General features: G+C 34.8%; 3 protein-coding genes and 1 long non-coding RNA gene across 6 annotated transcripts; 1 reads left to right on the top strand and 3 right to left on the bottom strand.

Moving 5' to 3' along the window:
- Positions 1-7,395: 7,395 nt before the first annotated feature.
- Positions 7,396-12,884, top strand: LOC142527904 (uncharacterized). Of its 3 annotated transcripts, XM_075632898.1 has the most exons (3): positions 7,396-8,095; positions 12,087-12,191; positions 12,300-12,884. In XM_075632898.1, the coding sequence occupies exons 1-3, from the start codon at positions 7,748-7,750 to the stop codon at positions 12,450-12,452; spliced, it is 606 nt and encodes a 201-aa protein (XP_075489013.1). In that variant the 5' UTR covers positions 7,396-7,747; the 3' UTR covers positions 12,453-12,884. The 3 variants fall into 3 exon arrangements, with proteins under 3 accessions (XP_075489013.1, XP_075489015.1, XP_075489014.1); XM_075632900.1 differs by lacking the exons at positions 12,087-12,191; positions 12,300-12,884 and adding an exon at positions 9,793-10,136; XM_075632899.1 differs by lacking the exons at positions 12,087-12,191; positions 12,300-12,884 and adding an exon at positions 9,715-10,136.
- Positions 12,885-13,034: 150 nt separating this feature from the next.
- On the bottom strand, positions 13,035-17,621 carry LOC142527905 (uncharacterized). The gene is made up of 3 exons (XR_012815555.1): positions 17,427-17,621; positions 17,101-17,302; positions 13,035-13,227 (listed from the first exon to the last, which is right to left on the bottom strand). It is a non-coding gene; the product is annotated as an uncharacterized LOC142527905 (long non-coding RNA).
- A 1,740-nt stretch (positions 17,622-19,361) lies between these two features.
- On the bottom strand, positions 19,362-22,369 carry LOC142527834 (NADH dehydrogenase [ubiquinone] 1 alpha subcomplex subunit 13-B). Its single transcript, XM_075632803.1, has 3 exons — positions 22,019-22,369; positions 19,830-19,901; positions 19,362-19,739 (listed from the first exon to the last, which is right to left on the bottom strand). The coding sequence occupies exons 1-3, from the start codon at positions 22,231-22,233 to the stop codon at positions 19,595-19,597; spliced, it is 432 nt and encodes a 143-aa protein (XP_075488918.1). The 5' UTR covers positions 22,234-22,369; the 3' UTR covers positions 19,362-19,594.
- Positions 22,370-23,450: 1,081 nt separating this feature from the next.
- On the bottom strand, positions 23,451-26,631 carry LOC142527647 (chalcone synthase). Its single transcript, XM_075632507.1, has 2 exons — positions 26,351-26,631; positions 23,451-24,622 (listed from the first exon to the last, which is right to left on the bottom strand). The coding sequence occupies exons 1-2, from the start codon at positions 26,526-26,528 to the stop codon at positions 23,628-23,630; spliced, it is 1,173 nt and encodes a 390-aa protein (XP_075488622.1). The 5' UTR covers positions 26,529-26,631; the 3' UTR covers positions 23,451-23,627.
- Positions 26,632-26,958: the final 327 nt, after the last annotated feature.

The following is a 26,958-nucleotide window of genomic DNA, read 5'->3' as shown; positions in this document are numbered from 1 at the left end:
AACACGTGCATACTGTAATAGATTTGAACAGTCTCTAAACTCATTGCATTTTTCCTTCAGTCCAATAATACATAATATAATTCACAAAAAATAAATAATATAGGCAAAACATAATAATTCCATGTAAAAAAAATAAAAACAGACCATATAAATATGGTCTTTCACGACTATTAAGTACCCCAAACAAAGTCTCTCCAATGAAGAGAGAGTGCCTGCGTTATCATACCCTAAATACACCTATAAATTTTAAAAAACTAACTTTTTAAAAAATCAATCATAATATTATATCTTATAAAATAAATATAACTACTAAAAAATTTTATTTTACAATAAAATAATATTTATGAACTTCATAGGAATATATTTGTTTGGATTAATATTCTTGTGAGACGGTATCACGAAACTTTATCTGCGAGACGGGTCAACTCTATCGATATTCACAATAAAAAGTAATACTCTTAGCATGAAAAGTAATATTTTTTCATGGATGACCCAAATAAAATATTCGTCTCATAAAATATGACCCGTGAGACCGTCTCACACAAGTTTTTGTCATTTGTTTATTAGCATGCTTCGAAACAAAAAACAAAACAAAAAACAAAATAGAGTTAAAGTAATTTTAACATTTAGCATTTACCTCCATAATAGAAATAAAATAATCACTATAAGGTATATCATAAAAAAAATCTAATTTAGTATTAATTTCAAGATATTTTGTATTTTATCTCACACTTTAAGAAAATTTTGGTAAATCATAATTTTAATATCCCGAGATTTTTATAATTTTGTTAAACAAATTGACGAGTATTTTGTATACCCATACAAAAAGTTGGGATAATATATAAATAAAATTTAATTTTACGATCAAAATCAAAACTTAAAAAATATTAATATTTAGTTTTTCTGGATAAAAATTTAGTGTTGACATATAGAAATAAAAGTTTTGTATTTGAACGTTTTTTTAAAAGAAAAAAATAACAATTTTACTATTTAAATAAAGATACTATAAGGATAATTTTTTCAAATATTAAATTAAATAGGTAACGTGGAGTGTTATTAACCACCGGTAAATTTTCTTTTTTTTACGACGAAAATTCTTGTAATTTATTGGAAACGGAAAATGTCTTTTATTCAGGGTCGATCTTAGACTTTGAAAGGTCCGGTGCAAAAAAAAAAAAAAACTATTTGAAATGTAAGGGCTTTTTAAAATATAAGGGTCAACATGAAAATTTGAAGTGTTAGATTGATAAGCCCACACTATCCACTATTAAATTTTAGAAAATTTAAAAAAAAAAATCCAAAACCCAAATATCCAACCCCATATATCCCTAACTCCATTTTAATTGGGGCCCTATCCAGCAGGGGGGCCCTGTGCGGTGGCCCCATATTGACCACCCCAGGGCCGCCTCTGATTTTATTACAAGATCAATCAACTAAAAAAGAAAAATTACCACACTCCCAAACAAAAGGGGAATGAGAAGCAAAAGAGGCAATAGCGTGAGCAACACAATTCGTAGAGCGCCGAACATGACTAAGAGTAGGGCTACCCTGAAAATCAAGAAGTCGTCTGATATCTAGTGTTAGAGCCCCGGCATAACTGAGGTTCTCTTCTTCCCCCAAGACTGCTTGCACGACGAGAAGAGAGTCCGATGAGATATAATGAACGTCCGTGAATTTTACTGTACAACACCGCAAACAAATTCAAATCTACGTATACATATAGAGATAGGACCGATAAGATAAGCTAATGTTATTTTTGGAAATGGTTTCAAAGAATTGGAACTTTGCTAAAAAACAAAGTTATCAGCGTACTTTGGATGAAAGAATATGGTGATTCCTTATCAAAGTCAGGGTTCCATCACTTTCTGTCTCTGTCGTCCTCCAACTTTAAGATTATCATACCAGCATTTGTTTATTCTGATTTATCTGATCAATATGATTTATCGACTATTATGTTAATTTTTTAAGTTAACTCAAAGAACACCAAAGATGACAACCGATAGTTACAAAGTTGTTGTTTTTTTTTTTTTAAAATAAAAATTACATTTTATTAAAAAACTTTTAATTTACGCGTGTGTCGTAAAAAGATTATCACTTTAAATAAAAGCTTCCAATATGTGAACCTAGTGCAATATTGAAAGCGCTTCGTCGAGATACTTTCGTTCCCCACCCCCAAAAAAGAAAAAGAAAATATATATATATATATATACACACTGTACTAACATATTCAGCATTGGTTATATATATATATATATATATAACCAATGCTGAATATGTTAGTACAGTGTGTATATATATATATATATATATATATATATATATATATATATATAACCAATGCTGAATATGTTAGTACAGTGCTTGAGAATACATTCTCCTTATCTTCAATTCAGACAGATCAAGTAACAGATGTGAGTGAGTAAAACTTGATCAGTCATTTTAGGTAATAAAAAGTCGGGAAAACATGACCAATTGCTTTTCAAACGCGTATAACTATAATTTAGGATGCGATCTTTTCTTACTTTATTTTTTGAAGGATTGATGACTTAATAGCTAATTAATTTTTTTATAGGAGGTTTTGTGCTATATAAAAATTTCACAAGGGGCTAAATGCTATTAGCCCTTAGTTTCTACGTTTGCTTTATTGGGTTACTCTTTCATCCGTCGTCGCTTTTCTCTATTCAAGTTTCCCTATTTGCTAGGGGTACCCAAAAATTACTCATTCAACTTGCACAAAAATATTAATAATCATAAATAAAATATATTATATTTTAAAAACTTGAGGTACTAATCCATTTTTGTTTGTGAATAAAATTAGGACGTCCCTATTCATAGTCATAAATAATATTTAATATTTTAAAAAAAACATTGTTACGGTGAATTCACTAATTTACAAAACTATCACAATCTTATGATTTTTTATCTAAATCAAACCACACCATTTGGTCTAATCTTGTTTAAATGTGGTGTATTCAATCCAAGAGTATCTTATGTCTCTTGTAAGACGGTCTCACGAATCTTTATCTGTGAGATGGATCAATCCTACTGATATTCACAATAAAAAATAATAATCTTAGCATAAAAAGTAATATTTTTTCATTGATGACCCGAATAAGAGATCTATCTCACAAAATACTGATCTATGAGACCGTCTCACACAAGTTTTTGCTCGTGAATTAGCATGGGAATAGCATCGGATCTAAGAAATGCCACTTAGCGGCACAAATAGCATGAGAACATGGGATGCCAAAAATCGTCCATTTACCACATGAACAATCACTCGTTGATAACTTGATCACCTGCATATGTTGGCCACGACTTGGTCTTCCAACAGTTGCAACCGAAGCAGTTTGCTCACGTACATCATATTTGGCAACACGATGTTCACTAGACTTTCTCGCCCATTTCTCATACTTCTGACATGCATAATCTGACCACAGCTGATTTTCCTGAACCATACGACCACCTCTTGTCACACGTTCAATGAAATATGTACGCACATCAGAAGTGTCAAGTGTACTATGACAGATATAGGAAGTCTACGAGCACCCTTCAACACACTATTTAAACACTCCGACATATTGGTTGTTATCGGCCCACGACACCAACCCACCGTCATTAGCCAAACTCCATTTCTCTTTCGCAATTTCATCCAAATATATGTGCGCCAAAATGTTCTTTTGCTTGATTGCCTCCATTGTTGCTTCAAACTTACAAATTTGATTTTGTGTTTCTGCAACCCATCATAAATCTTTCAAATGCACGTCTTTGAATTTAGCATTAAAGTTTGAACACACATGTCTCAAGCAAAAATGATGCACACCAAAAGGAGGTTGAAAATATGGTAGATCTTCAGCTGCTCGCACGATTCCCTTATACCTATCAGAAATAAGACACACACCATTTTCACCACGAACAACATGTCTTCCTAGGTTCTCTAAGAACCATTTCAAATAATCTGATGTTTCTTCATCCACAATAGCAAGTGCTAGCGGTAGAACCTGATTGTTCGCATCCGAGAGTGATAGCGATCAACATTTTGTGCTTATATATGGTATACAAGTGTGTACCATCGACGCTAATTATTTTTCGACAATGCCGAAACCCATCAATACACGGCCTGAATGCCCAGAAAACATAGTTCAGTGTCTTACTTATTTCAGTGTTGGCTCTGAGATGCTTCCACTCTACAGCTGTTCTCGGATTATATTTCGACAAAGCACACATATATTTTGGAAGTACCTGAACGGAGCTCTCTCATGTACCATAAGCAATTTCCGTAGCACGTTTCAAACTTCGTCATGCCTTCGTATACGAGATTTGATATCCATATTTATCTTTCACATATTCGACGATATACTTAATCTCATACGAAGGATCACAACGAAAAATTCCCAATAGCGTATGTGCCACCATATCACTATTCAAATTCTTATGGTCTACACCAACAGAGGTAGATATACATGTGTGAGCCCTGCCATATTTTGTTATTTTCCAATAATCAGTTTTGGCCTTCAAAGAACCGCGAAGTCCCCATCGACAAATGAACGTAGAAGAATTATTTCTGCAACGTAATTTTCACAAACTGCGTGTGTTATCCACAACACGGTACTCACGCCTGACCACTCTAACTGAATAATCCTTTACAGATGCAATAAGATCATTCTTATATTTAAATAACATATTAACGCATAATTCACCTCTATCCGGATTGTAGTAGCTTGTTCGCATTCCAGAAGGTACATCGACAGAATCAGGAGGCTCTTACCCAAAAAATTTATTGAAAAATGATGGCATTTCAGAAGTGTTTGGAAGAAATGGTACGGTCTACCTCTATAATGTGTCACGAGGTGGTTGTCCGAGACGATGTCCCCTCATCAGGATTTGTAAAAGTATTCACTTCATCATCATCATCCACTTCTTCTTTTTCAGACTTGCTATATGACATATCGGGTTCAGAATCACTCCTACAAATATCATCAGTGGCCACATCCGGACAACGAGCACTCGTATCTAATGTTGGATTCGACCAATATGGAGTAGGATTTTGTTCCGACTGATACATTGATATATTGATCCCAAGACCCACTTACGTCACTGAAATTTATATTACCGAGTCCTTCAGTAACCTGGGGAACATAAGATTCTAGATCCTGGAAACCACCATATGTAGAAGTACCGAGTTGGTTATTGAAACCTGAATCAGATGCATGTGGAACGTAGGATTCATGATCATCAAATCCAACATGATGCTCAATTGAATTTGCTTTCACGTATAAATGCAACATATGCATATTGTCATATTGCATTATAAACTGTAAAGCATCATCATCAACGAGATTGACTTGAATTTCATGCCAAGATGATCTCTCCATAAATGAATATTTTGTTGACAACTTCATAGAAAAATTCGTTGGATCGATTCCTAACATTTTATGCACAACTTCAATCAACTCCAACAAATTAATAGATCGTAATACTCGTATCGATCTAACAAATGGAATGCTATATTCGACCGATCCATTATCTATAACTACATGACCACCAAAATATAAGAGTACATCGATGTTAGACATTTTCTCAATGAAATTTGAGAGAAAATTTATGTAGATTCAAAGAGAAAATTGATAACTCATTCGTCGAAGTTCACAACACTTATATAGACGAAAAATACTGAAGAATATTTATATTTAAATTATTGAACTTCACGCGAACATTCATAAATTCAGTTCACGTGAAAGAGTGAGGAAATGAAAGGATAGAAATTAACCGATAAAATAAAAAAGAGAAAATAAAGTACAAGAAAAAAATATAATATACAGAGTCCGTGCTTTGTAAGCACAGACTCTTGAACGTGGAGCTCCACGTTGGAGCGTCTGTGCTTACGAAGCACAGTGCATGTCTGTGCTTCGTAAGCACGTATTGCAGTAAATGTGAATTTTTTTTTAAAATTATTTTTGAAATAAATTTTAAATATTAAATTAATTTAAAAAAACCCAATGTTAAAATAAGATCTTTTTTAAAAAAAAGTGGAGTATCTTAACTTTTTTAAAACATTTTGTTTTGACGGCTTATAAGTTGTTTGCAGTTTTTTTTACCAAATAAATTATAAGATCTTATAAAGTAACGATTTAAGCCTAATGGAGACAAAACATGGTGTCATGATTTGGGAGTATGTCTCTTGTAAGACGGATGCACATATCTTTATTTGTGACGTGAAACAGATCAAACCTGTCATATTTAAAATAAAAAATAATAATTTTTTCCCATAAAAGGTAATATTTTTTATGGATGACTCAAATAGAATATATGTTTCACAAAATTGACATTTAAAGTAATCTTAAAGAGTTTTTGTACATGATATATATAGTTTTGTCATATTAAAATAATTATCTCCTAAATAATATTGTATAAACAAAATATTTATTAATATTAATGTATATATATAGTTTTTGTCATATTTAAATAATTATCTCCTAAATAATATTCTATAAAAGAAATATTTATCAATATTAATGTATTTAATTACCGCATTAAATATTTGAAAACAAATAAAAAATAAATATGTAATTAAGTGTAAATTCTTTTCAATTTTTTTTAAAATTAAAATTTGAATTTGATGTGTCGCGAAAATATAAATCACATTTAAGTGTTTGCATTGATTATATAATTTTATTTAACTTCAGTTATGTTTTTGAGTTTTGTGTTACTTTTATATAATTAATCTCACTGCTCTCTACAATATTAAATAAATATAATATTTTTATATAACATTAAAATTTTCAAATTTTTAAAAAAACGCCATTGTGAATTTTTGGTATATTGATTCTTTGTAAATTATGATATTTTTATTATGTATTTTATTTAAAATTTTAATATATATAAATATTTTTTATCATGTTCTAAAAAATTATTAAAATTTTTAATCAAAATTTATTTATATAATAAATAACGAAAACGGTAATTTTTGGAAAAATATTTATTTGTGTTTTAAAATTTTGATAAACAAAATAATAAATTATTTTTTTAAATATCTTTCTATATTATTTTTGATAGTAACATGTCTAATTAACCAGGACAACAAAATTAATTTAAAGCTATGAAATATTATCTAATTTGTACATTAACTTAAATAACAAATTTTTTTTTGAATAATAATATTCAAAATTTAAATATATTTATTATGTTAATAATTTTATATAATTATTCAAAAAATAGGAATTATTAATTTATAAAATAATAGTCCGCGCGTGAAATACTAGGAAAGTTAATTTACGTGTCGTATATTTCCTTTTGGTAGAGCGAACAACACGTTTCGTCATATTATTGGGCATAGTAATCTACACGTTGAATTGCCACGCCATAAATTTATGCATTTTCGTCTCACCACCGTAAGCGGCGGCGCGATAACCCGAAACACTCTTACTGTGCCACCACATTGCAGCATAATGTTCACTGCGAACCGCTTAAGACGAGCTTCAGCATGATAATCTGACAGGTTTTCTCGCCAAATTTGGTGTCCTCATCTTCCATAACTTCTCTCTAACTTTTTCTCTCACTCACATGCGCGCTCGCGAAAAAGTATACCTTGGGAGTACCGAGTATACACCCGTTAATGAATCTTAGAAACTCTCTTTTTCATTCAGGTGGGGTGTTCGTGTTTCCTTCTATTACCCGGGGTGGGGTGGGGTGATGACTTTAACCTCCTTCGACTTAACCCTCGTTTTTTCTTCCCTTTTATTGTACCATGTCCGACCCGAAGTTCGGTGAATCTGATAAACATGGCAAGAAAAAGGCCAAGACTGGAAATTTGGAAGATGGCCCTTCGAGTTTTCGTTCTTCTCCATCTCCTTCATGGCATGGAATGGAGAACATCCCTGATGGAGGAATTGAGGATTCTGGTGATATAAGTGCATGGAAGCAGGTGGTGGAGGACGGCGGAGAGGAGGAGGAGTTCGACCCATTGATAGTGTTTGGTTCAGGAATCATGATGATTATATTGAACAAACTTGACGCACGCAGTTTGGCACAAGCTCGTTTGGTTTCTCGTGATTGGTGTACTGTTGCTTCCAGCGATAAAATTTGGGCGCCCAAGGTTTCTATCCCTTCTGTTTTTACGTGCTGAAAATTTGATATTTGCTTCTGGTTTATTTCTTATTCTTTGGCAATTCCTGTTTCAACTTATTGATTTTCGATTCCCCCTTCCGTGTGTTCTTTGAATCATGAGTATACATACATTTGCGGGGTGGTGGGGGAGGTTTTTTTGAATTTAAATATACGTCTTTCCCTTGTGTTTTCTTGGTCTTTCTTAGGCTTCCTACCTCCAATAATAGCATCCTTCCACTTTGTAGTCGTAAGAAAGTTATAGTTGAATCATTCTTTTACTAGGTGTCTTTTGGTTTAGTTGTTATTATTTTTGTTCAAGGAATAACCTTTTCAGTCTGAGGTTATCATATTGATTCCTTTTTAATATTTTTAGCTATAAAAAATATTATGAAGTACAACTGGAGTATGTGCACAACAACTTAGAAAGTGCTGTAGAAGATGAGTTTTGGTCAAAACAACTGAAGACTAATTTGGGGACATTCTCTTTGAGTTTTGATTCTAATCCCTTCCCAATTTTCAGTTTGTGACCTTATGATATCTATCTTCTCCTGTAGCTCACTTTGTGTCCTCTTGAACTTTGTGTTGAACCATGATTATCTGCGAATAATTGAAGATTTTACATTCTGTAGCAGTTGATGAAAATATGCCACAGAGATGCTGGACATAATTACTCTTAAGCCGGAATAAGAATATGATGGCACTCACAAATGCTTTGTCCTTCTTAATGGACTTCCACTTATTAATCATCTTCCACAATGATATTATAAACGTGTAGAACACATAAATTATGTCACTGTTCAACTAAACAAGCCCTTGGTTCCTTCTATTCGAAGTAGCTGCGTATTCATGTGTGAGATTTTCATGCTCGGTCCTAAGGACCATCTCTTTTTTAATTTCTTCTCTACTTGTTGTAGTCTGACATTCCCACAATCTCTGACCTTTTGCGAGCTTTTTTTTTTTTTGTCCTTTCCACTGCGATTTGGATATCTGAAATGTTCAAGTGTTTTTACTTTGGATTTGTTGTATCCATCCATTTAATGGGAAAAGAGAAATTATCACTTAATTTCTTCGAGAGTAGTTTAAGTCACTGAACATGTTAATTTCTGTGTGAAACGAATCCTTAGTTGAAATTGACATTCCTATAATATCTCGACTTTTGTTTGCTTTTCATTTTGTTCTCTCTTTTTGGATATTTTATCTTAAATAGTGTTTCAATGTGGATTTGTTGTGTCCATCCCTTTAACTGGAAAATCACTTATCGACTCGAGAGTAATTCAAGTCTTTATAGAATGCATGTTATTGATTCACATATGTATTTGTTGAAGAAACATATTGGTTTAAAATCCCAACATGGTAGAATTTGTTCAACTAAATTGGAACAATGTTTCCCTGAATACATATACATGTTGTTCAATACTCTGTTATTGCTCCGGCAGCGTGCTATAGAATCTAAAACTCAGGAATCACAAGTGTGGAAACAGTTTAGTTTACCTTTTGAGTTTCATGTTTGAATAGTGAAATTTGTAAAATCCCCACTGCGGTAGGGAGAAGGATCGTTTCTTTGTTTACATGATTTCTCCCATTTTGTTCTTTATTTGTTATTGGCAGGATCTTTTTCATATGTTCAGAAATGGCATATTAAATGGTTATCCAATCCAAATTTATCTTCTGCTTTTCTGTATGGAGGATTATGATTCACCATTTTGGGGAACGATGTCTCGACCACGAGGGATTGGCCACCAATTTGAAGATTCGAATTTGGTGGTGTACGTGAAAAATAGAAGGATGTGTACAATGAATTCCCTAAGTTGAATGACTTCTGAAAAAAATTGTTTTTTTAAGTACTTTTTGAAATGTGTGTTGTATTGTTTTTTTACCCATATACGTCTGAAGATACAAATTGTTGTATTCTAATTTAAGATTTTAACATGCATGTTTACAACTTAGTTTATTCCTATTATGGTTCATGGCCATCAATTTGGCTTCGGACTCGTGACATAAAGTATCTTGTTATCTCGAAACGTCGTATCGCGGTAGCACTGATTTGTGTTAGGATAGAACTTTGCTGTTCTTGGTCTTTTGCTGGTTTGGAAAAGATTTGTCCCAACTTTGTAGGGTTATGCGTGCCAGCCAGATCATGCTGTTTGTACGAGGTTAAATAGTGAGCACGGATATCACTGCCTCTCCATATTTGGTCATGTTTTGTTGGCATTTAACCCTCGTCATCTATTTCACCATGCAGCTGCTAATCCTACACTTTTACAAGTGCAACTTTGCGCACATAGAACCTAGAATTACACCAATGTCTCGAAGAATCTGCATAGTATGGGGTAATATCATAATGGTAAAGATTATGCTGCATGATTATATTTAAATTGGGTAAGAAAGAGAAGCTAAACTACAAAGAGAAGCTAAACTACAAATTTGAAATGATGAATTAAAAAAAAAAAAAAAATCAGAAGGAAAAAGCCAAATAGATCTCGACATCAAAACTGTGACTTCTTTATGCCCAAACATAGTGGTAGATTTTTTTAAAATTGGAGATTTCATGTATAATAATTTGGGATAATTTTAATGGAATCAATGCAAACCTGAAGTAATTAGTGATACATTGAGAAACATAATTCGTAATTTGGACCATTGAATTCATCATTGAATTTGAGAAACATAATTCGTAATTTGGACCATTGAATTCATCATTGAATTTTTTGTTTTATCCTGTTTAAATGCTTTCCTTTGTCAAATATATTCTAAGCATGGTTCTTGTTCTAAAGACCACCCGAAGTGAGGTTTTTTGAATAAATGGAGGTAAATTGACATAATTTGAGGGGTGGTGGTGATATCTCTTGTCACATGGTAAAAATTAAAGATTTAAAATGAGTTTATAATTGGTTACAATGAACTTCTATAACAACTTGAGTTAATCATTTTCGTAAAGCGACGACGAATACGAAGTAGTTGTTATAAGAGTTCATTGTACAGTCAATTGGGCCTGAGCTCGGGACGTGACAGTTGTGACATATTTTTTCTTGCAAATTTTGGGATATTCAAGTCTATGTGAGACTGAATTTCCGTCTTATCCTAAGTAAATGCTTTCCTCTTGTCAAATATGATCTGAGCTATTTGCAGGCGGAGAAGAGTACTAATATCATGAATTTAACTTTTTACAGAGAAGTTGATAAGCATGTTTGAAAATAGTTTTAATGAAAATCATCCGAAGTGTGGATTTTTTAATATATTGACATAATTTGAGGACTCCTGACACATTTTTTCTTGCAAATTATTGGATGTTCAAGTCCTTGAGAGATTGTCTTTGGAGTTAAATCCATGTAATGAAACTAGAATTTTTGAGTTAGTATGAGTATACCGACAAAAGTTAATATGAGTATTATAATCCTTTTTCTTGAAATTCTCTGGATATTCGAAACCTGGGGAGGAATCGAATTTGAGTTTTTTAATGCATGCAATGAAATGAAAATTATAAGTTAATCCAATGCCAGAAGGAAATACCCCCATTCATGCTGTTCAAAAAGGGAACTAAACACAAACTGAAATCAAACGTTTGTGTTGTTACGCTTTAGTTTCTTCCTCATACAGAAATACATGCCGATACCGACGTGGGTACTTTGCTCTTGGTTAAACCAACTACCCTAGCTTACTGTCTATCTTAAGGAAAACTAGCTTACGGCTTTCATTCACAAACTTGGCTGGGATCTCATTAATGAGTCAGCTCATTGCAAACACTGCATGAATGATTGGAACAAATTTTTCTTTTTGAACTTCTTAAATCTGTAACACATTGCTCTCATGAGTTGCTACTGAAAGTTGCTACTGTGTGAAATCTTCGGTTTTTCCTCTTCCTCTATCCCTATCCAACAAGTTCTAACTGGCTTCTTTGTACTTATCTTGGGATAAAAATGATCTATCAACCAAATGAATTTATGTAATATGAGTTGCAATTTTCCGGCTTTTATCATCAGTGCGAGGAGTTATGGATGAGGAAGGCACACATACCTCGCATATCAAAAGTTCGCGGACTGTCAAAGTTGGCAGCTTACTCACTGTCTGTCATGGATTATAAACGAGTGAGTGACACAGATGAAATCCCTCAAAATATTACATGTGACGTAATACATGTAAAAGTATATGATCTATCCATACTGCTTTTTTCTAATTAAAGTTGCTGATGGCAGACCAGAATAACTCGGAATGATCTGGGTGATCATGTATGGGTATTTCATTTTACTGAGGTATGTGATCCTATTGTATTTCCACCATTGCCCATTGGTCCATGTATACTTAGTGGTTTTAAGGAAAATCTAGGACATACTCTTAAGGCTTTATGACATCTATTTGTTTCCATTTCTTTTAAAAGCTGAGAGCCGCTATTGTGTGCAAGTATAAATGTTTTAGCTGGATTTTATAAACTGATTGATAACCAGGATTGAACTGAGTAGATAATTTTTTATCTATATATGCCCGCCTCCTCCTTTGGACAAACTTTGGCTCTAGATAAGCCGAATTTAGTTCCCCGTCTCCTTTGGACAAACTCTGGCTCGTCAGCCAATTGCCTTTCCTCATCCTAGTCTACTGTTTCAAGACTATAAACTGATTCAATTTCCTGGCAGACTTTATGCCCTAACTAATTGATGTCAAAGAAAAAGGACCCCTGCACCCGATGAAGAGATCTTTCAGTCAGTTACTTGTCCAAAAGGCAGAAGACACTAGTACAGCTTAGGAATCAGAATCAAAGTCATGCACGAAAAATTTGTCTTGCAAGAAGAATTTATGTAACCTGTTCAATGTTCAATTCACTGAGCAAATAAACTACCTAGTCTTATGTCACGCCCCGAGACTCGGGATTGACACCGGCGTTATTTAACAATCACACAATCGAAACAACAAGCCTTTGTAGCACAGTATAGACCGAAATCGGTTTATATATCACAATTCAAATGAAATAACGATTGTCTTTACAATACCGAAATCCCAAACGACAGAGTTAAATGTGGAAACGTAAAACTGAATAATAATAAACTTAAACTTAATATAAACTCTTGGACATTCACCATCCCCAGAATTGTTCGGACTCTTCTTCCTCGAGTTCTTATTCAAGCTTATCTGGGAAAGGTTGTAAGGGGGTGAGTATTTTGGAAAATACTCAGCAAGTGGGGGCGAATCGAGCACAATAAAACAACATGCATAATTTCGAAATTTAAACATTTATCATATGACTTGCAAACATAATTCATAGCAAATGCATAACATTGACCAAGCACTGAGATTCATCTACTTTCAATAGTTTACTGATATCAGTCCCTAATTTTTACTCCTCTAAGGGGGCGAGGCCGTATAACGGTTATATCCCCCACCGCGTAAGGGTACGTCATGGTTGGGATTCCCACCCTATACAGTCGACTCCTCACAGTGCTTAAAATCGTGTGACAACCAACACAAGAAAAAAATGGAATTTGTACTCGACTATTTTCGAAAACTTCGAAAACCGAACACATGCATAATTCAAAAATGTAACTTTAAAACAGCCCACTTACAGTATATATTGATGCTAAAAACGTGGATGCTTGGCTTCGGGAATTGGATCGCTTCTCGTTCTTGCTCGGACGGCGCTTCAGCTTCGATTTTTAGGCTAACTTTGGGACGATTTTTGGTCAGAGTTTCGGCTATGGAGAAGCTGCTGGAACTCGAAATTTAGGTGTGGGGAATGACTAGGGTTGATGCACTATTTATAGGGGAGGAGGGTGGAGCTAAATTTGGTACTCAAATCATACCAAAAATCATGCCAAATCTCATAATATTGACTCCAATTCTCCTCGCTTATTTTCGAAAATATTGTGGCCAAGTGAGGGGATTTATTCCTTAATTCATTGCTCTCAATTTGGTTCGAAATCTAGGTGCAAGGGATGGGATGATTTTTGAGCAGACTTTGTTGATTTGCTTCTAAATACCTCGAAAGCTTACTTGTATCCAAGCATCACACCCATTAGGCATAGGATAACATAGAATTTCGAAAATTTGATTACCATATCATGCCTTAATCCTTAAGATCTTGTAGGGTATCTCAATCTTGTAAATCCCCTTCCCAAATTTCGAAATTTGCATGTCTTGGTACAAATATTATTGACTTGATAATTAAGGTTTTCAATAATAAAATTTCAAATACAAGGATTCCAATCTATTTTCCCACTTCATAACATAATCTAAGATCCTAAAAAAATCGGTTCTCACATCTTATATTGGCCTCTAGGAAAGTCAGAAACGAATCGAGACATCATGTGATCGAAGAATTTAATCCCAGTCTTTTAAGTCCACTCACTTCCTAAGACAAGGAAGTTATGTCTGGCGGTTAGCCTCAATATAATTCAAGAGAATAAGATCAGATCAGTGGCTGATATGATGTATCTTTACTCGGGTAGTAAAAACGGCATGGTTGAAATCTATTTGTTCCCTGAGTACGATGACATAATGTGCTTCAAATTTATATTGAAGTTATAAACAGAAAGTTCATGTCTTGGGATTTCCCAAGTCGTGGTGTCTTTGATAAAATTTTGAACTTAAGGAACAAGTACTTCATCTTTCAGAAAACTTACAATAGGCTTAACAAAAGGTTTGGAACCCGAGCTTACCTTACTGTTTTGAAAAGGGGAAGATTTAAAAACGGGTAGCATTTGTTTTCTAGGTCTCATCTATCAGGGAACTTTAGCAGTCTTCCTATGAGTACCCACTCCCCTTTCCTCCCATTTGTCTAACATTAATCTAATTCAAGAAAATGCAATAACCTAGTGTCCTTGTGTTATTTAGCAAGTACGATTGTATTAACGAACTGGAAAATCATTTAGCTTATGGGCTCTTCTTATTGTTTATTTCAGCATATCGATTTACGACTATAGCATATTCTTTTCGGGTTTAAAAAGCGCAAACACTGGATTATAAATGATCCGCTTGCCCCGAAATGACCTGGACCAATAGGAATACTCTTCGGCTAGCTATACTCGATTGACCCTTACTGCCCAACCTAAGAACGAACAGCTATTTTCGGTCTTTGTATATCAACATATACTCAACATCATATTCTATGCATGTTGTAGGTTCATCTCTTATGTTACTATACTATGTTATAAAAAAATTTGTCGGTCTCAATTATAGCACATAACAACACTTGAAGTTCATGATGCTACAAATATGCAATAAAAACACACTAAAATAAACAAGTATGCTCAAGAATGAAATACAATCTTAAAAAAGAAATCAAAACATAATTGTTTATGGTAGGATCTCCTTAATCCCAACAAATAAAAAAGAGAAAATGAGAAAACTTTGTGTAAAGTCTCGTTCTTGGCTTGTTCTCCATTTTCTCTTCCTCTTTTAGGGTGTGGCTGATTCCTCTCGCACGGCTGCCATTCCTCTGCTCCTAGTTTTTTTCTTCTTTTTTTTATATTTATAGAGTCCACTTCTTTCCTTCTCGACCTTAACAAATCCACACTTTTTTGTTTCTATCTTCGCGTTGCGTTGGGAGAAAAAGGGAGGAAGAGACGATGTCATCAAAGAATCATCTATTTACTCGGGCAGTCAGAGAAAATGTGTGGTTACCGAACCGGTATACAAAGAATTAATAGAAGGTGAGGAGGTTAATTAGGATATTATGAATTTTAAAGAGCACATAGGCCGAGGCTATCATGCGGAAAGAGTTGAGATAAAGTTGTTTTAAAGGGACGACCCCGAGAAAGCGGGTCACCTCGGTATAGAAAGATGGGATGCGAAACTGAAAAGCAATACAGACTTAGTCCCGTAAAAAAGTATAGAACCCCTCCGGGGGCCGATCAGCTTGGTCTGAAGGACCAGGAATGAGGATGGAGTAAAAAAAATGGATAGATCCGAGAACTTGAAGGTCTTTGTCGGCCCTCGGTGAGTACTGGCCACAATAGAAAACCATGGAGTACACAAGGCCTCGGTTTTTGTTTTGGAGGGAGCACGGACTTTGCCCTTACTCTTCTCCCAGGCATTTGAAGGCTCGACAGCCTGGTGTCCAGTTTTGAATTTTGGGATTTCTTGGAATGAAGGGCGAGGATTGGTTTCTTCGAGGTAATGGCTGCAACGTGGCAGAGTTTAGGTCCGAGGAACCACAAGCGTTGGCACCCAAAGTGGAAGAGGTAGAATTTCAAATGTTTAGAAGGAAAATAAAATTTACGAGAATGAAAGAGAGACGAAAGCGGCCGGAATTGAGGAAACAACCCGAGTAAAGAAAATCCTCTTATATAAATCATCATTGGTTATGCAACAACTAGAGAAACAAATTAGACTTAAAGAAAGTCCTCTTATATAAACCATAACTGATTATGCAACAACTAGGAAAATCGATTAGAGCATATACTCATATAAGCCCGAGCTCCCAGACTAGTTTGAGCAATGTAAGGAGGCTATGATAAAGAATCTGGGACCCTGTCCGTACCCTCACATCATGACAACTGCCCGAGAAACTCGGAACATGAATCGACTATGGGCCCACAAATATGGATCGTCATACCTCGAAATCATTAGTATTTCAATCAATGCCCGTGGGGCGATGTGACAGGACTAGTAGGAGTATGAGTTGTCAGTCGCAACAGTTTCAGAGGACTGGGCGTGAGTAACTTTCTGATTATGAGGAGTATTCGGACAATGAAAACAAGATTATCATTATTTTTTCTCATATAAATACTCAGGTTTGTGTGTGTGTGTGTTTGTATATATATATATATATATATATATATATATATGTATACACTTGCTATATACTCTCTATAACACACTTTAATCTGCGTGAATATCTACCTGATTTGAACGTCGGAGCAGCTACGCCGGAAAATTTTATGTGCCCTGTTAACGTTCTTTGTATTCAAGATAATTACTAAGTAGTCTTATCAACAGATGAAATGTCTGCACGTTCCTAAATAGGAAAAAGAACCATCATTTGCAGTTAGTAAGTTGAATCCTTACAAGGCACTTATCTGACCAAGTGCCCATCATCCCTCATCTTCTGCAGGCAGCTCCCATGTACTGGCGAAACCTGGACTCCTACTGGAATGGCTCTGGAACTCCAATGCGTCGATACTTCCATCTCGATGGAAGCATAACTGCCGATCCGGACGACGTGGTGTGGGGTGGCCATGAATCTTGCTACACCGTTGTCACAGGTTTGCTGGAGGATGGGACGATAAGGGAACACTATGTAAGAATAAATAGATGGCCTCAACTGTCTGTTAAGAGAAAAGATGACGGGAGCTGGGAACTCTCCAACCATCTATACTGCTACACTAGCGTACCTGATGCTGATAGAGAAGATACCACTGGCCCTCCATTTCCCGTCTTCTGAACAAATCTCCCAGCGCTACCATGCATAGCTTCACCCGACGTTGTGTACTCTATGATTGTATGAGATATTTTGTCTGATACAATATCCAATATTTTTAATTATATAATTTCAAATTATGACGTAACATTTTTACTTTTTAGTGAGACCAATTTCAAAAAGATTTTTTAAATTGGCTCATCAAATTTTCAAATATTATTCGACCCCTGACTTGTGTTCTGAATTTTAAAAATTGTTTGATATCTGCAATTAGTCATTATTTAATACAAAATGACATATTTTATAATCTCAAAATTAATTAAATCATCTTCTTTTTTTCTTTTTCTTTTTGAAAATACATGTTCTATGATTTACACTATATTATTGGAACTCCAGTTATTTGAATTAATGTAAATTATATACAATCATAAATTTCATTTGTGGCAGATAATCTGACTCGATTCCATAGATCATGTAATAATAAATGTAATTTACAAAATAATGTTCGAGGATATTTGTATAATAAACCACAATCTCTTCGCAAACGAACATAAAAACTATCTCAAAATTCTTGCCAACGTGAATCACATTTCAATATGCTTAACAGCCATTGCTATGGCTGCCAATCTGCCATGTTTATCTCTTGTGCGGCTCGGGTACACGAAGAATGAAATACCACGTGCATGCATGTAATCAATGGAATTCAAGAAGAATCCAGCTCTCTGATAGTTCATTGTCAATCTAAAGACGATGACCTCGGAGAACATAAACTCGAAGTTGATGGAGAGATTTCATGGCATTTCAAGTTTCGGGTCGATGGATCTACTCTTTTCTATTGTGAGGTGGAACGAGGCCAACTTAGCAAACATTTCAGAGGCTTTTAATGCATTTGTTGAGGGATCAAAACGTGGTCTCAATGGGAAGTGTTACTGGTTAGTGGCAGATCGGTGGTTTTTATTTTAGCACAGATAATTTCACTTGGATGAAACAGTACTTTGAATGGTGATTTTATATTTTTATGTATTAATGAATAAATTGTTGTTCATGTATTACGTATACTTGGTACATGATCCCATCCGAAGTCATGTGATGAACGGCAAATTTTAGGTTGTATCCAAAAACCAGACCACCTGTTCGACCGAGAACCGGTCATAAGTCCGCCCGAACTAAGTTTAATAACTGTTTTCTTGGTCAAATGATCAGAACAGATAAAAACCGGTGAAGAACCAGTTGTGGACCGATTAAAACCGGACTCTTCACCTCTTTTCATTTTCTTTCATTTTTTGTTTAGAATTTAATTATTTTCTTATATTTTTTAAAAAATTAATTCTTATATTTTAAATTTTATTTTTAGTGGTATATATATGATTATTTGAATTTTGATAAAAAAAATCATTTTAATAATATCTAAGCTTATTTTGATTTTTTTTTGTCTAAATATATAATTATATTTGATTATACAGTTTGGATTTTAAACTTTGGTAGATATATTTTTTTTGATTATTTGTATATCATCTTTAGAATTTAAAATATATTATTTATTATATTATTATTTCATATTATATCCGACTGGTTGAATTATTTTTTAAGAAAGACCGATTTGATAATCGATTTGGTTATGAAGACATTGCTTGAAAATGAAAAGAGAGATTTCTTGTATTGCATGTAGACATTGCTTGAAAATGAAAATAGAGATTTCTTGTATTGCATGCACAAGTACGTATTTGTATCTCCCCGACAGGCTTCAGAGAGATTTCTTGTATCGCATGCAAAAGTATGTATTTGTATCTCCCTGACAATGGAACCCTGGATGAACTCCTACCCAGAGATTCTCAAAATTAATGCTTTAACATAGTGTTTGTGGTAGAGCTGGAGATTTGATTCGGGAGAGATTTTTACAAAAATAACATTGATGTTGAGAATACTCGTTACTATATAATTTATCATTCAGAAGACTGAAATCAAACGAAAAATCAATGCCATCAAGACTCCACCTTTCAATGATTATAAATACAAGACGACAGATTTTTTCAACCTTTATTTTAGAAAAAACCAAGCTTTAGGAAATTTGTGAAGCTAGCAGGTAAGAAACAGTGTTTTTACTGCATCCGTTGAAAAAACAGAGATAAAAGAGTGTCGAATTCACCAGATATCAGGGCGGAGCTCGCCTGTTGCAGGAGGCATCCATTTTCCAGAGTTGTAGACACTTTCACCCACTTTCCAACCTGGTACATCTTTCATGATTTTGGCCTCTTCCTCGAGATACTTCTTCCATTCATTGACGAATCTGGGGAAAAAAGAAAGAAGTGACAATCAGACAAACTGCACAAAAAGTAGAATCATATTCAAGGCTGGTATGAAGAAATGCAAGAAATACCTTTCATCTTCTTCAGCTTGAAGTATTGGCAGTATAGCCCTTCGTGCAGCATATTTTTCTTCTTTCAATTCCCTGTATGGAAGAAACATTTCAGCTCCATTTTATATTATGGAAAATAATTAACTGGACATATTTCCCAATATAGCCACCTGAAATTAGTAGAATATAAGGATTACTATAACCAAGAAGGAGATACAGAAACAAGATACAAGAATCACCATAGTGTAATAATACAGTGGCGGTAGCAACTTGCTAATAATTCACATACCAATGGCTGCAAATAAGCCAGAGAACTAGATATTGACAACATATTTAATTGTTAACAGAGGCTTTCAAGAATTATAACTCAACATCTTTATGTGAATATGCGGTCCATGTCCATGTCAATTAAGATCATGGTTTATGCAAAGAAAGAGAAATCAGTCAATGCTTCAAAATTGCCTCGTTGCATATGGATCATGTGGCTCTTATCAGTACCGATGGCTGTCTTTTTGCAAACAATTTTAGTTCCTTTTGTGGTTTTGCAAGGATCTACTCAGGTTCTACTATTCCTGAATCAAGATTTACAATATGAAATGGCAAAGGAAAAACAGAAGATTGCAAAATATAATCCAAAAGAGCGCATAAAAAAGGAGCAGAGAAGGGAATAACAGTATGATGGGGGTTTGGAGGAGATATTTGGCTAAAATTTCTGTTCTTAAACTCAGGCTCGGCTCGAGAGGGAAGATTTTCTCTTGTAGAGAGCAAAGTCTCTGAGATCGTTTCTTCGAAGCTTATCAACTAGGGACCTCAGACATTGAAGAAGTGGATTCTATGTTTCCGTTAAGGATGTTTTACCATGTAACTCCAGATGAATGTTACAGATTACTCAAGCTAGGATGAAACAACAAACGGTGAATGACAATCTACATGAGTTACAAGATGAGATGTTGAAACAATCATGTCGTCCAATATCAGCAACCAATGAGTTGTGCAGTAAACTTGATCACTGGTTCTATGGCTATTTCCCATTCGTGAACGCATCAATTCAGTTGCATATCGAATGGCTTAACTTTTACAACTTTTGCCATACACAAAATATATGGTGATTTATAATTATTAATATTCTTACTAAAGTATTACACAATATTTACACAAGCACATACAAAAAAAATAAAAATAGATATATGCATGCAAACACGTGTATATCTTTCTGGTTGTATCCTAGTTTTATGAAAATTGTTTCATCTCAAATCCATATAATGCCGTATCCATAGTAGTACACCATAGCTGGCAGTATACTAGAGCAAGCAAATAGTTGTCCAAGTATGGACACGTGGACATAAACGAAACTAATTCATACAAAGCACATTTTTGGTGCCCAATTAGCCTCTCCTACAATGTGTTCTCCTTTTCCTTCCCGAAACTCAAATGTATTGGGTGTGAACCACATGAAGGCTTGATGAACTCGATATTTTGTCAAGCCTGGCATCATTATAAACAAAAGAAAACATCACAGATATTATATCATATCCCCACGCTTATGTTCCCAGATCTACACATGAATCAAACACATAAGATCTGGAATACCAAAGGCTTGATGAACTCGATATTTTGTCAAGCCTGGCATCATTATAAACAAAAGAAAACATCTTGAATGAACTCGATATTTTGTCAAGCCTGGCATCATTATAAACAAAAGAAAACATCACAGATATTATATCATATCCCCACGCTTATGTTCCCAGATCTACACATGAATCAAACACATAAGATCTGGAATACCAAGTGAAATAGATTTTTCACTTGAATCCAAGAGTCATCAAAATGCAGAGGAACTTTGAAGATAGGAAAAATAACCAGGAAAAATTAAAATTTTACAATAAGTCAGCTGATAAACAAATAATGCCAAGTCCCTAAAGCCTTTCTCGCATATTAAAAATGAAACACCATTCAGTCCCCTTAATATTTAAGATCACCAGACGATAGTTCGCTGATTGAATAATCTAAATAACTTTAAAAAGTCATCAGCAATTTCACCTTTTTATCTCACAACTAGGTGAAATTGATCACCAAAAGCACGCAAGCCAGCGTCTCCAATCAAATAAACAAAACATCATGCTAAATTAGGAGCTCATGTTAAATAGCAAAAACTCACAAATCACCCGCGTGACAAAATGAAAAAATCACTTGACTATGACAAAATTTACCTGCGGATCTTGTTGCCTTTGCCGACCTGGTACATGCCCCAAGAGAAAACACCGAAAGTGGCCAGGAAAATGGCCATTGCGCTAGGACCTTTACTCGGAATCCGCCGAGCAAATCGGACCGGCGCGAACCCTCCCGGAGGCGGGCCGTCCTGAAGTAAGGGCATATCCTTCACGCTCGCCATCCCCGCCTTCTTTCTTATCATCGCCTCCGTCATCTCGCCGCTCAGTTAAATTTTCCGACGAATTTTCCCTCTTCACCAATCACCACCACTATAGATTGATCCACACTTTCTCCCCTTCTCTACAGTCTCAACACTCGTCGATTGTCATCACTCATCAGTTTCCACTTGAACTTCTTATTGTTTTAAAAAAATTATTCGTGATTGGGATGGGTTTATATATTGTATATTTTAAAATAATAATAATAATTTTTTATGAATAATATGAAATCAGAGATTTATTTTACAAAAATTAATTTACCAGACAATGTCGTAATTTTTGGCTATTTTCTTTTCATGGTATGCTTTTGCAATTTCATCGTCCTTTAAAATGTTCACAATTGTTAAAATAATTTCAATAGCTCGATTTATCAGTAACAAAATGAAGTAGCATCGGATTTAGTACTTTTTTTAAAAAAATGTTATTTTAGTTCTTGTTGGTGTTGAGATAGAAATGAATTTAAGGCATTGGTCTATGGATTCATGTCTAATGGGAGTTTGGAATATTTGTTGTACCACAAGTCACGAGAGGGCAAGAAGAAGAACATGATGCAGAATTTCGAAGCCTTTAGTATGTTGCGCGCAGAGGATCGAAATCGCCATCGATAGAGCTCATGCACTTGAGCACCTACATATGGGTACTGATGATTCTTGACGATTTCAAGCCAATTAACGTTCTTTTGGGTGATGATATGACTGCACATGTGGGTGATTTTGGATTGTCTAAGTTAGTTTCAAACATCCTTGAAGCACGTGAGATCAGCAGTACGATTGGGATCAAAGATACCATATGCTATAATATTCCTCCATGCATGTATTCTACTATCTCCGACTAAACTCATATCTAACCAAATATCTAAGGTATTTTAATATTTTTAATACCTCATCTTGAATTTACTGATAAATTCTGGTTATATGTAAAACATTGTGCATCAGTTATTATTAATCCTTACAAATTTATTTACATACGCGCAATGCATATATGAACATAGTTAGCTATTAGTTTATAAATAAATTAATGTTTCTTACCCTTGTCAGTTCACCTACACACACGTATGCAAATGAAATAATAATATCTAAAAAAACTTGAAAGTTTGGTCATTATATAATATTGAAATTATTTTAAAAAAAACTTGTGACAAGTCAAGTCAATTTTGTGAGACAGACATTCGAATTCGAATCTTCTCAAAATATTTTCATGTGTACAATGTAGGGTATGCATGAAATTAGCATAAATGAGCTTTGCAACAAAAGATTTGCAGTGCCGCTATTTCCTACACGTTATTGGAATAAACGAAGTTACAAGCAAAATGCACATATGATGAATCACACCCCATAAATTTAAGATACAAAGATTGCAGGTAAATAGAACAAATCCGCCCTGGCATCAATCAATTGATTGGAACACTGTGCAAAACCACCGTCTCGACGGTGAGACCGGGTCCGAATCCGAATAGCACCCCCCAGTCGAGCCCCTCTCCTGTCGAGCTCTGCCCCTCCTTCGTCGACGCCTTCCTCATCTCATCCAATATGAACAGCACACATGCACTAGACATATTCCCATACTCGCTCAACACATGCCGAGTCGACCGGAGCTTTTCGGGATTTAGGGATAGTTTCATCTCAACCTGATCCAAGATCGCGGGCCCTCCCGGATGCGCGATCCAAAAAATCGAGTTCCAATCCGAGATACCTAATGGATCGAATGCTTCTCTCAAGCTTTTCTCGATATTTTCAGAAATCAAAGATGGGACATCTTTCAAAAGATGGAAAGTCAATCCCACTTCACGTAAATGCCCATCAATGGCTCCATGACTATCGGGCAATATGGTCTGTGCCGCGGACACAAGTTGGAACAACGACCGCTCGACCCCGACAACCGGGTCGGACCCCACAATCACCGCCGCAGCACCATCTCCAAACAATGCTTGTCCCACCAAACTATCCAAATGACTCTCGCTCGGTCCTCTGAAGGTCACCGCGGTAATTTCCGAGCATACTACGAGAACTCGTGCACCGGCATTATTCTCCGCCAGGTCCTTAGCCATGCGAAGTACCGTGCCGCCAGCGAAACAGCCCTGTTGATACATCATGAAGCGGTTAACGGAGGAGCGAAGGCCGAGTAGCTTCGTGAGCTGGTAATCGGCTCCGGGCATGTCGACTCCGCTGGTGGTACAGAATATCAAGTGAGTGATCTTAGATTTTGGCTGCCCCCACTCTTTGATCGCCTTTTCGGCAGCTTCTTTTCCAAGTTTGGGGACCTCTACCACCACAATATCTTGCCTAGCGTCGAGAGATGGCGCCATGTATGCGCAGATATTAGGGTTCTCTTTCAAGAATTCTTCTGTCAAATACATGTAACGTTTCCTTATCATCGACTTTTCGCCTACATAAGACAGCAAAACGTGAAGATCGAAACTTGGATCTCCCACCAAACTAAACTATGCAAAACCAAATAAACCCAATTTCCTTTTGTTATATTTAATTATTCAATATTGAATCGTGACAGAACATCAAATGACCGTGTTATCTTTGCTTCATAAACAAATCAATCACACACGCACACACACATATAATTTGATCATATAATTACTAAAATTTTGATATAAATATTCATACACTCCATACAAATTAAAAACATGTTAATATAATTCGCATCATTATTTTTTAAAAAAAAATCGCACGTTATCCATAATATATAGTCACAAAATTTCATAAAATAATTACAAACCTTTTATTATCCATGAAAACCAATTTTGTAAGCAAGTAATGTGCGTATATAGTACACAAGTTTTATACTTTTATTAACCTATTTCATGTGAATATGTGTTATATATACACTAACTTATTTTTTACATGTGTTGTGTGCTTTTACAGTTTTTTAATTAATTTGATTTATATTAGTAATATCATAATTATAAAAATTAGGAGTCGTGCTCATTTTGAAATTACTACATACTACAGTTTAATTGGATTATATTTACAGAGAGATGTATCTATGATTCTGAAAATTAGTGGTTGACTAAATTATAATTTCGAAATAATTAATTAAAAAAAGAAAAAAAAAACAAAATCAATGAAAAATACTTGCTGTGGGGTTTGAAACTGGAATTATGAATCTATGATAAATAGATGTCTTATCCACTTAGCTAGAGGCATTTTCCTTTCAAAATTTGACATTTTATTAATATTTTGGTGTAAAAACAATTTAGGACTTGTGAAGTTGTTTTAGTTAATTTGATTTATATTCAAATAGAGGTAATACCATAATTATAAAAATTGACGACGGATCATATATTATTTGATTATATTTACATGAGAGACATATCATAATTGTGAAAATAATGATCGACTAAAATACAATATATTTCGAAATAATTCATTAAAAATAGAGAAAAACAAAATCAATGAAACACATGCTTGTGTGGGTTTGAACCTGCACCTTCAGTTAAACAGATGTCTTACCCAGGGACTAGAGAAGGACAATTTAGGAATATTAAAAAAATTCATCGAAATTATTCACTTCTCTCCCTTAACATTACCATCGACCAACAAATATGTTAATTGGGTTAGTATTTTCTATCCAGGAACATTACCATTTTTGGTTTCTAGTCCACTAATATTTCATTTTTTTCTCGATCAGTTCATTATTTTTAAAATTTTTTTGGCTATTTTGGTCGATTTTCTCATTGAGTGGTTAATTTTCGCGGGGAAAAACCGACTAAACGATGACTCAAGCTGATATTGCTTAAAAATTGAAGATTTCTTGATTCATTTCATATACATTTCCACTAAGATGTCTGTTAATTCAGTTTTTCGACGAAAATTGATCACACCGAAGTAAATAGACCAAAACAACCCAATATGAAAAGATAAGTACCGATCGTAACAAAAAATTGAACAGTTAATTGATTAAAACCCAAAAGGTGAAGTTACTTGACTGAAAAAAATATTAACCATGTTCTCTCAGAAAGCTTGAAAAAGAAACAATTTAGGACACATAAGACTTGAAAAAAAAATGTCGCATGTAGTAAGATCAATAAGAATATAGGTACAAAAAGTCGAAAAATCTTTGATTATAAAATAAGAAGCTAGCGGATCTAGAAACTCTTACACATGCGTTTAAATTTTTCTTTCAGATCCTCCTTATGTTCGCTATCGGTGATGCGGAAGTAGTAATCGGGATACGTGCTCTGATCGACACAATTCGGTGGAGTCGCAGTCCCAATCGCCAAGATAGTGGCAGGTCCCTCCGCCCGTTGTGCGCAACGAATGTCTTCCACGGTCACCATTCTCGCCCGAAATAATGCAAGATCAGCGGTCACGAAGTGCTGGCGCTGCTGCTGATGGTTACACGATCAGGTGCAAATTTCGATACTTCCTTCCACAAATTTATAAAGCCAAAAGTGTGAAATTTATAGCTAAGGCGCTCCCGGTAGCTGAGCTTCACGTGTTTTAGCAACAATTGGCAAGTCTATTGTAGCATCTCAACTACTTTCGGGCCGTCTGGCACGTGCCAACCATTCATACGGTCTACGATTTTGGCACCTAATGTCCAAATTACGTAGCTTATGTCATTTGTATGTATGTATGTATGTGTTTAGCCCAAATCAATTAAACAAGGACCCAACTTGGCTGTGAGCAATTTAATTAGTCAAAATCCATGAAGCCCAAGCCACAATCCAATAGATGAAGTCCAAGGAAAGTTGCAGTTGGCCCAGT

The sequence above is a fragment of the Primulina tabacum genome, chromosome 15 (genome assembly GCF_025594145.1).
Source record: "Primulina tabacum isolate GXHZ01 chromosome 15, ASM2559414v2, whole genome shotgun sequence".
Taxonomy (NCBI): domain Eukaryota; kingdom Viridiplantae; phylum Streptophyta; class Magnoliopsida; order Lamiales; family Gesneriaceae; genus Primulina; species Primulina tabacum.
Note: the sequence above shows the minus strand (reverse complement) of the source record. Positions and strands in the feature narration are given on the sequence as shown.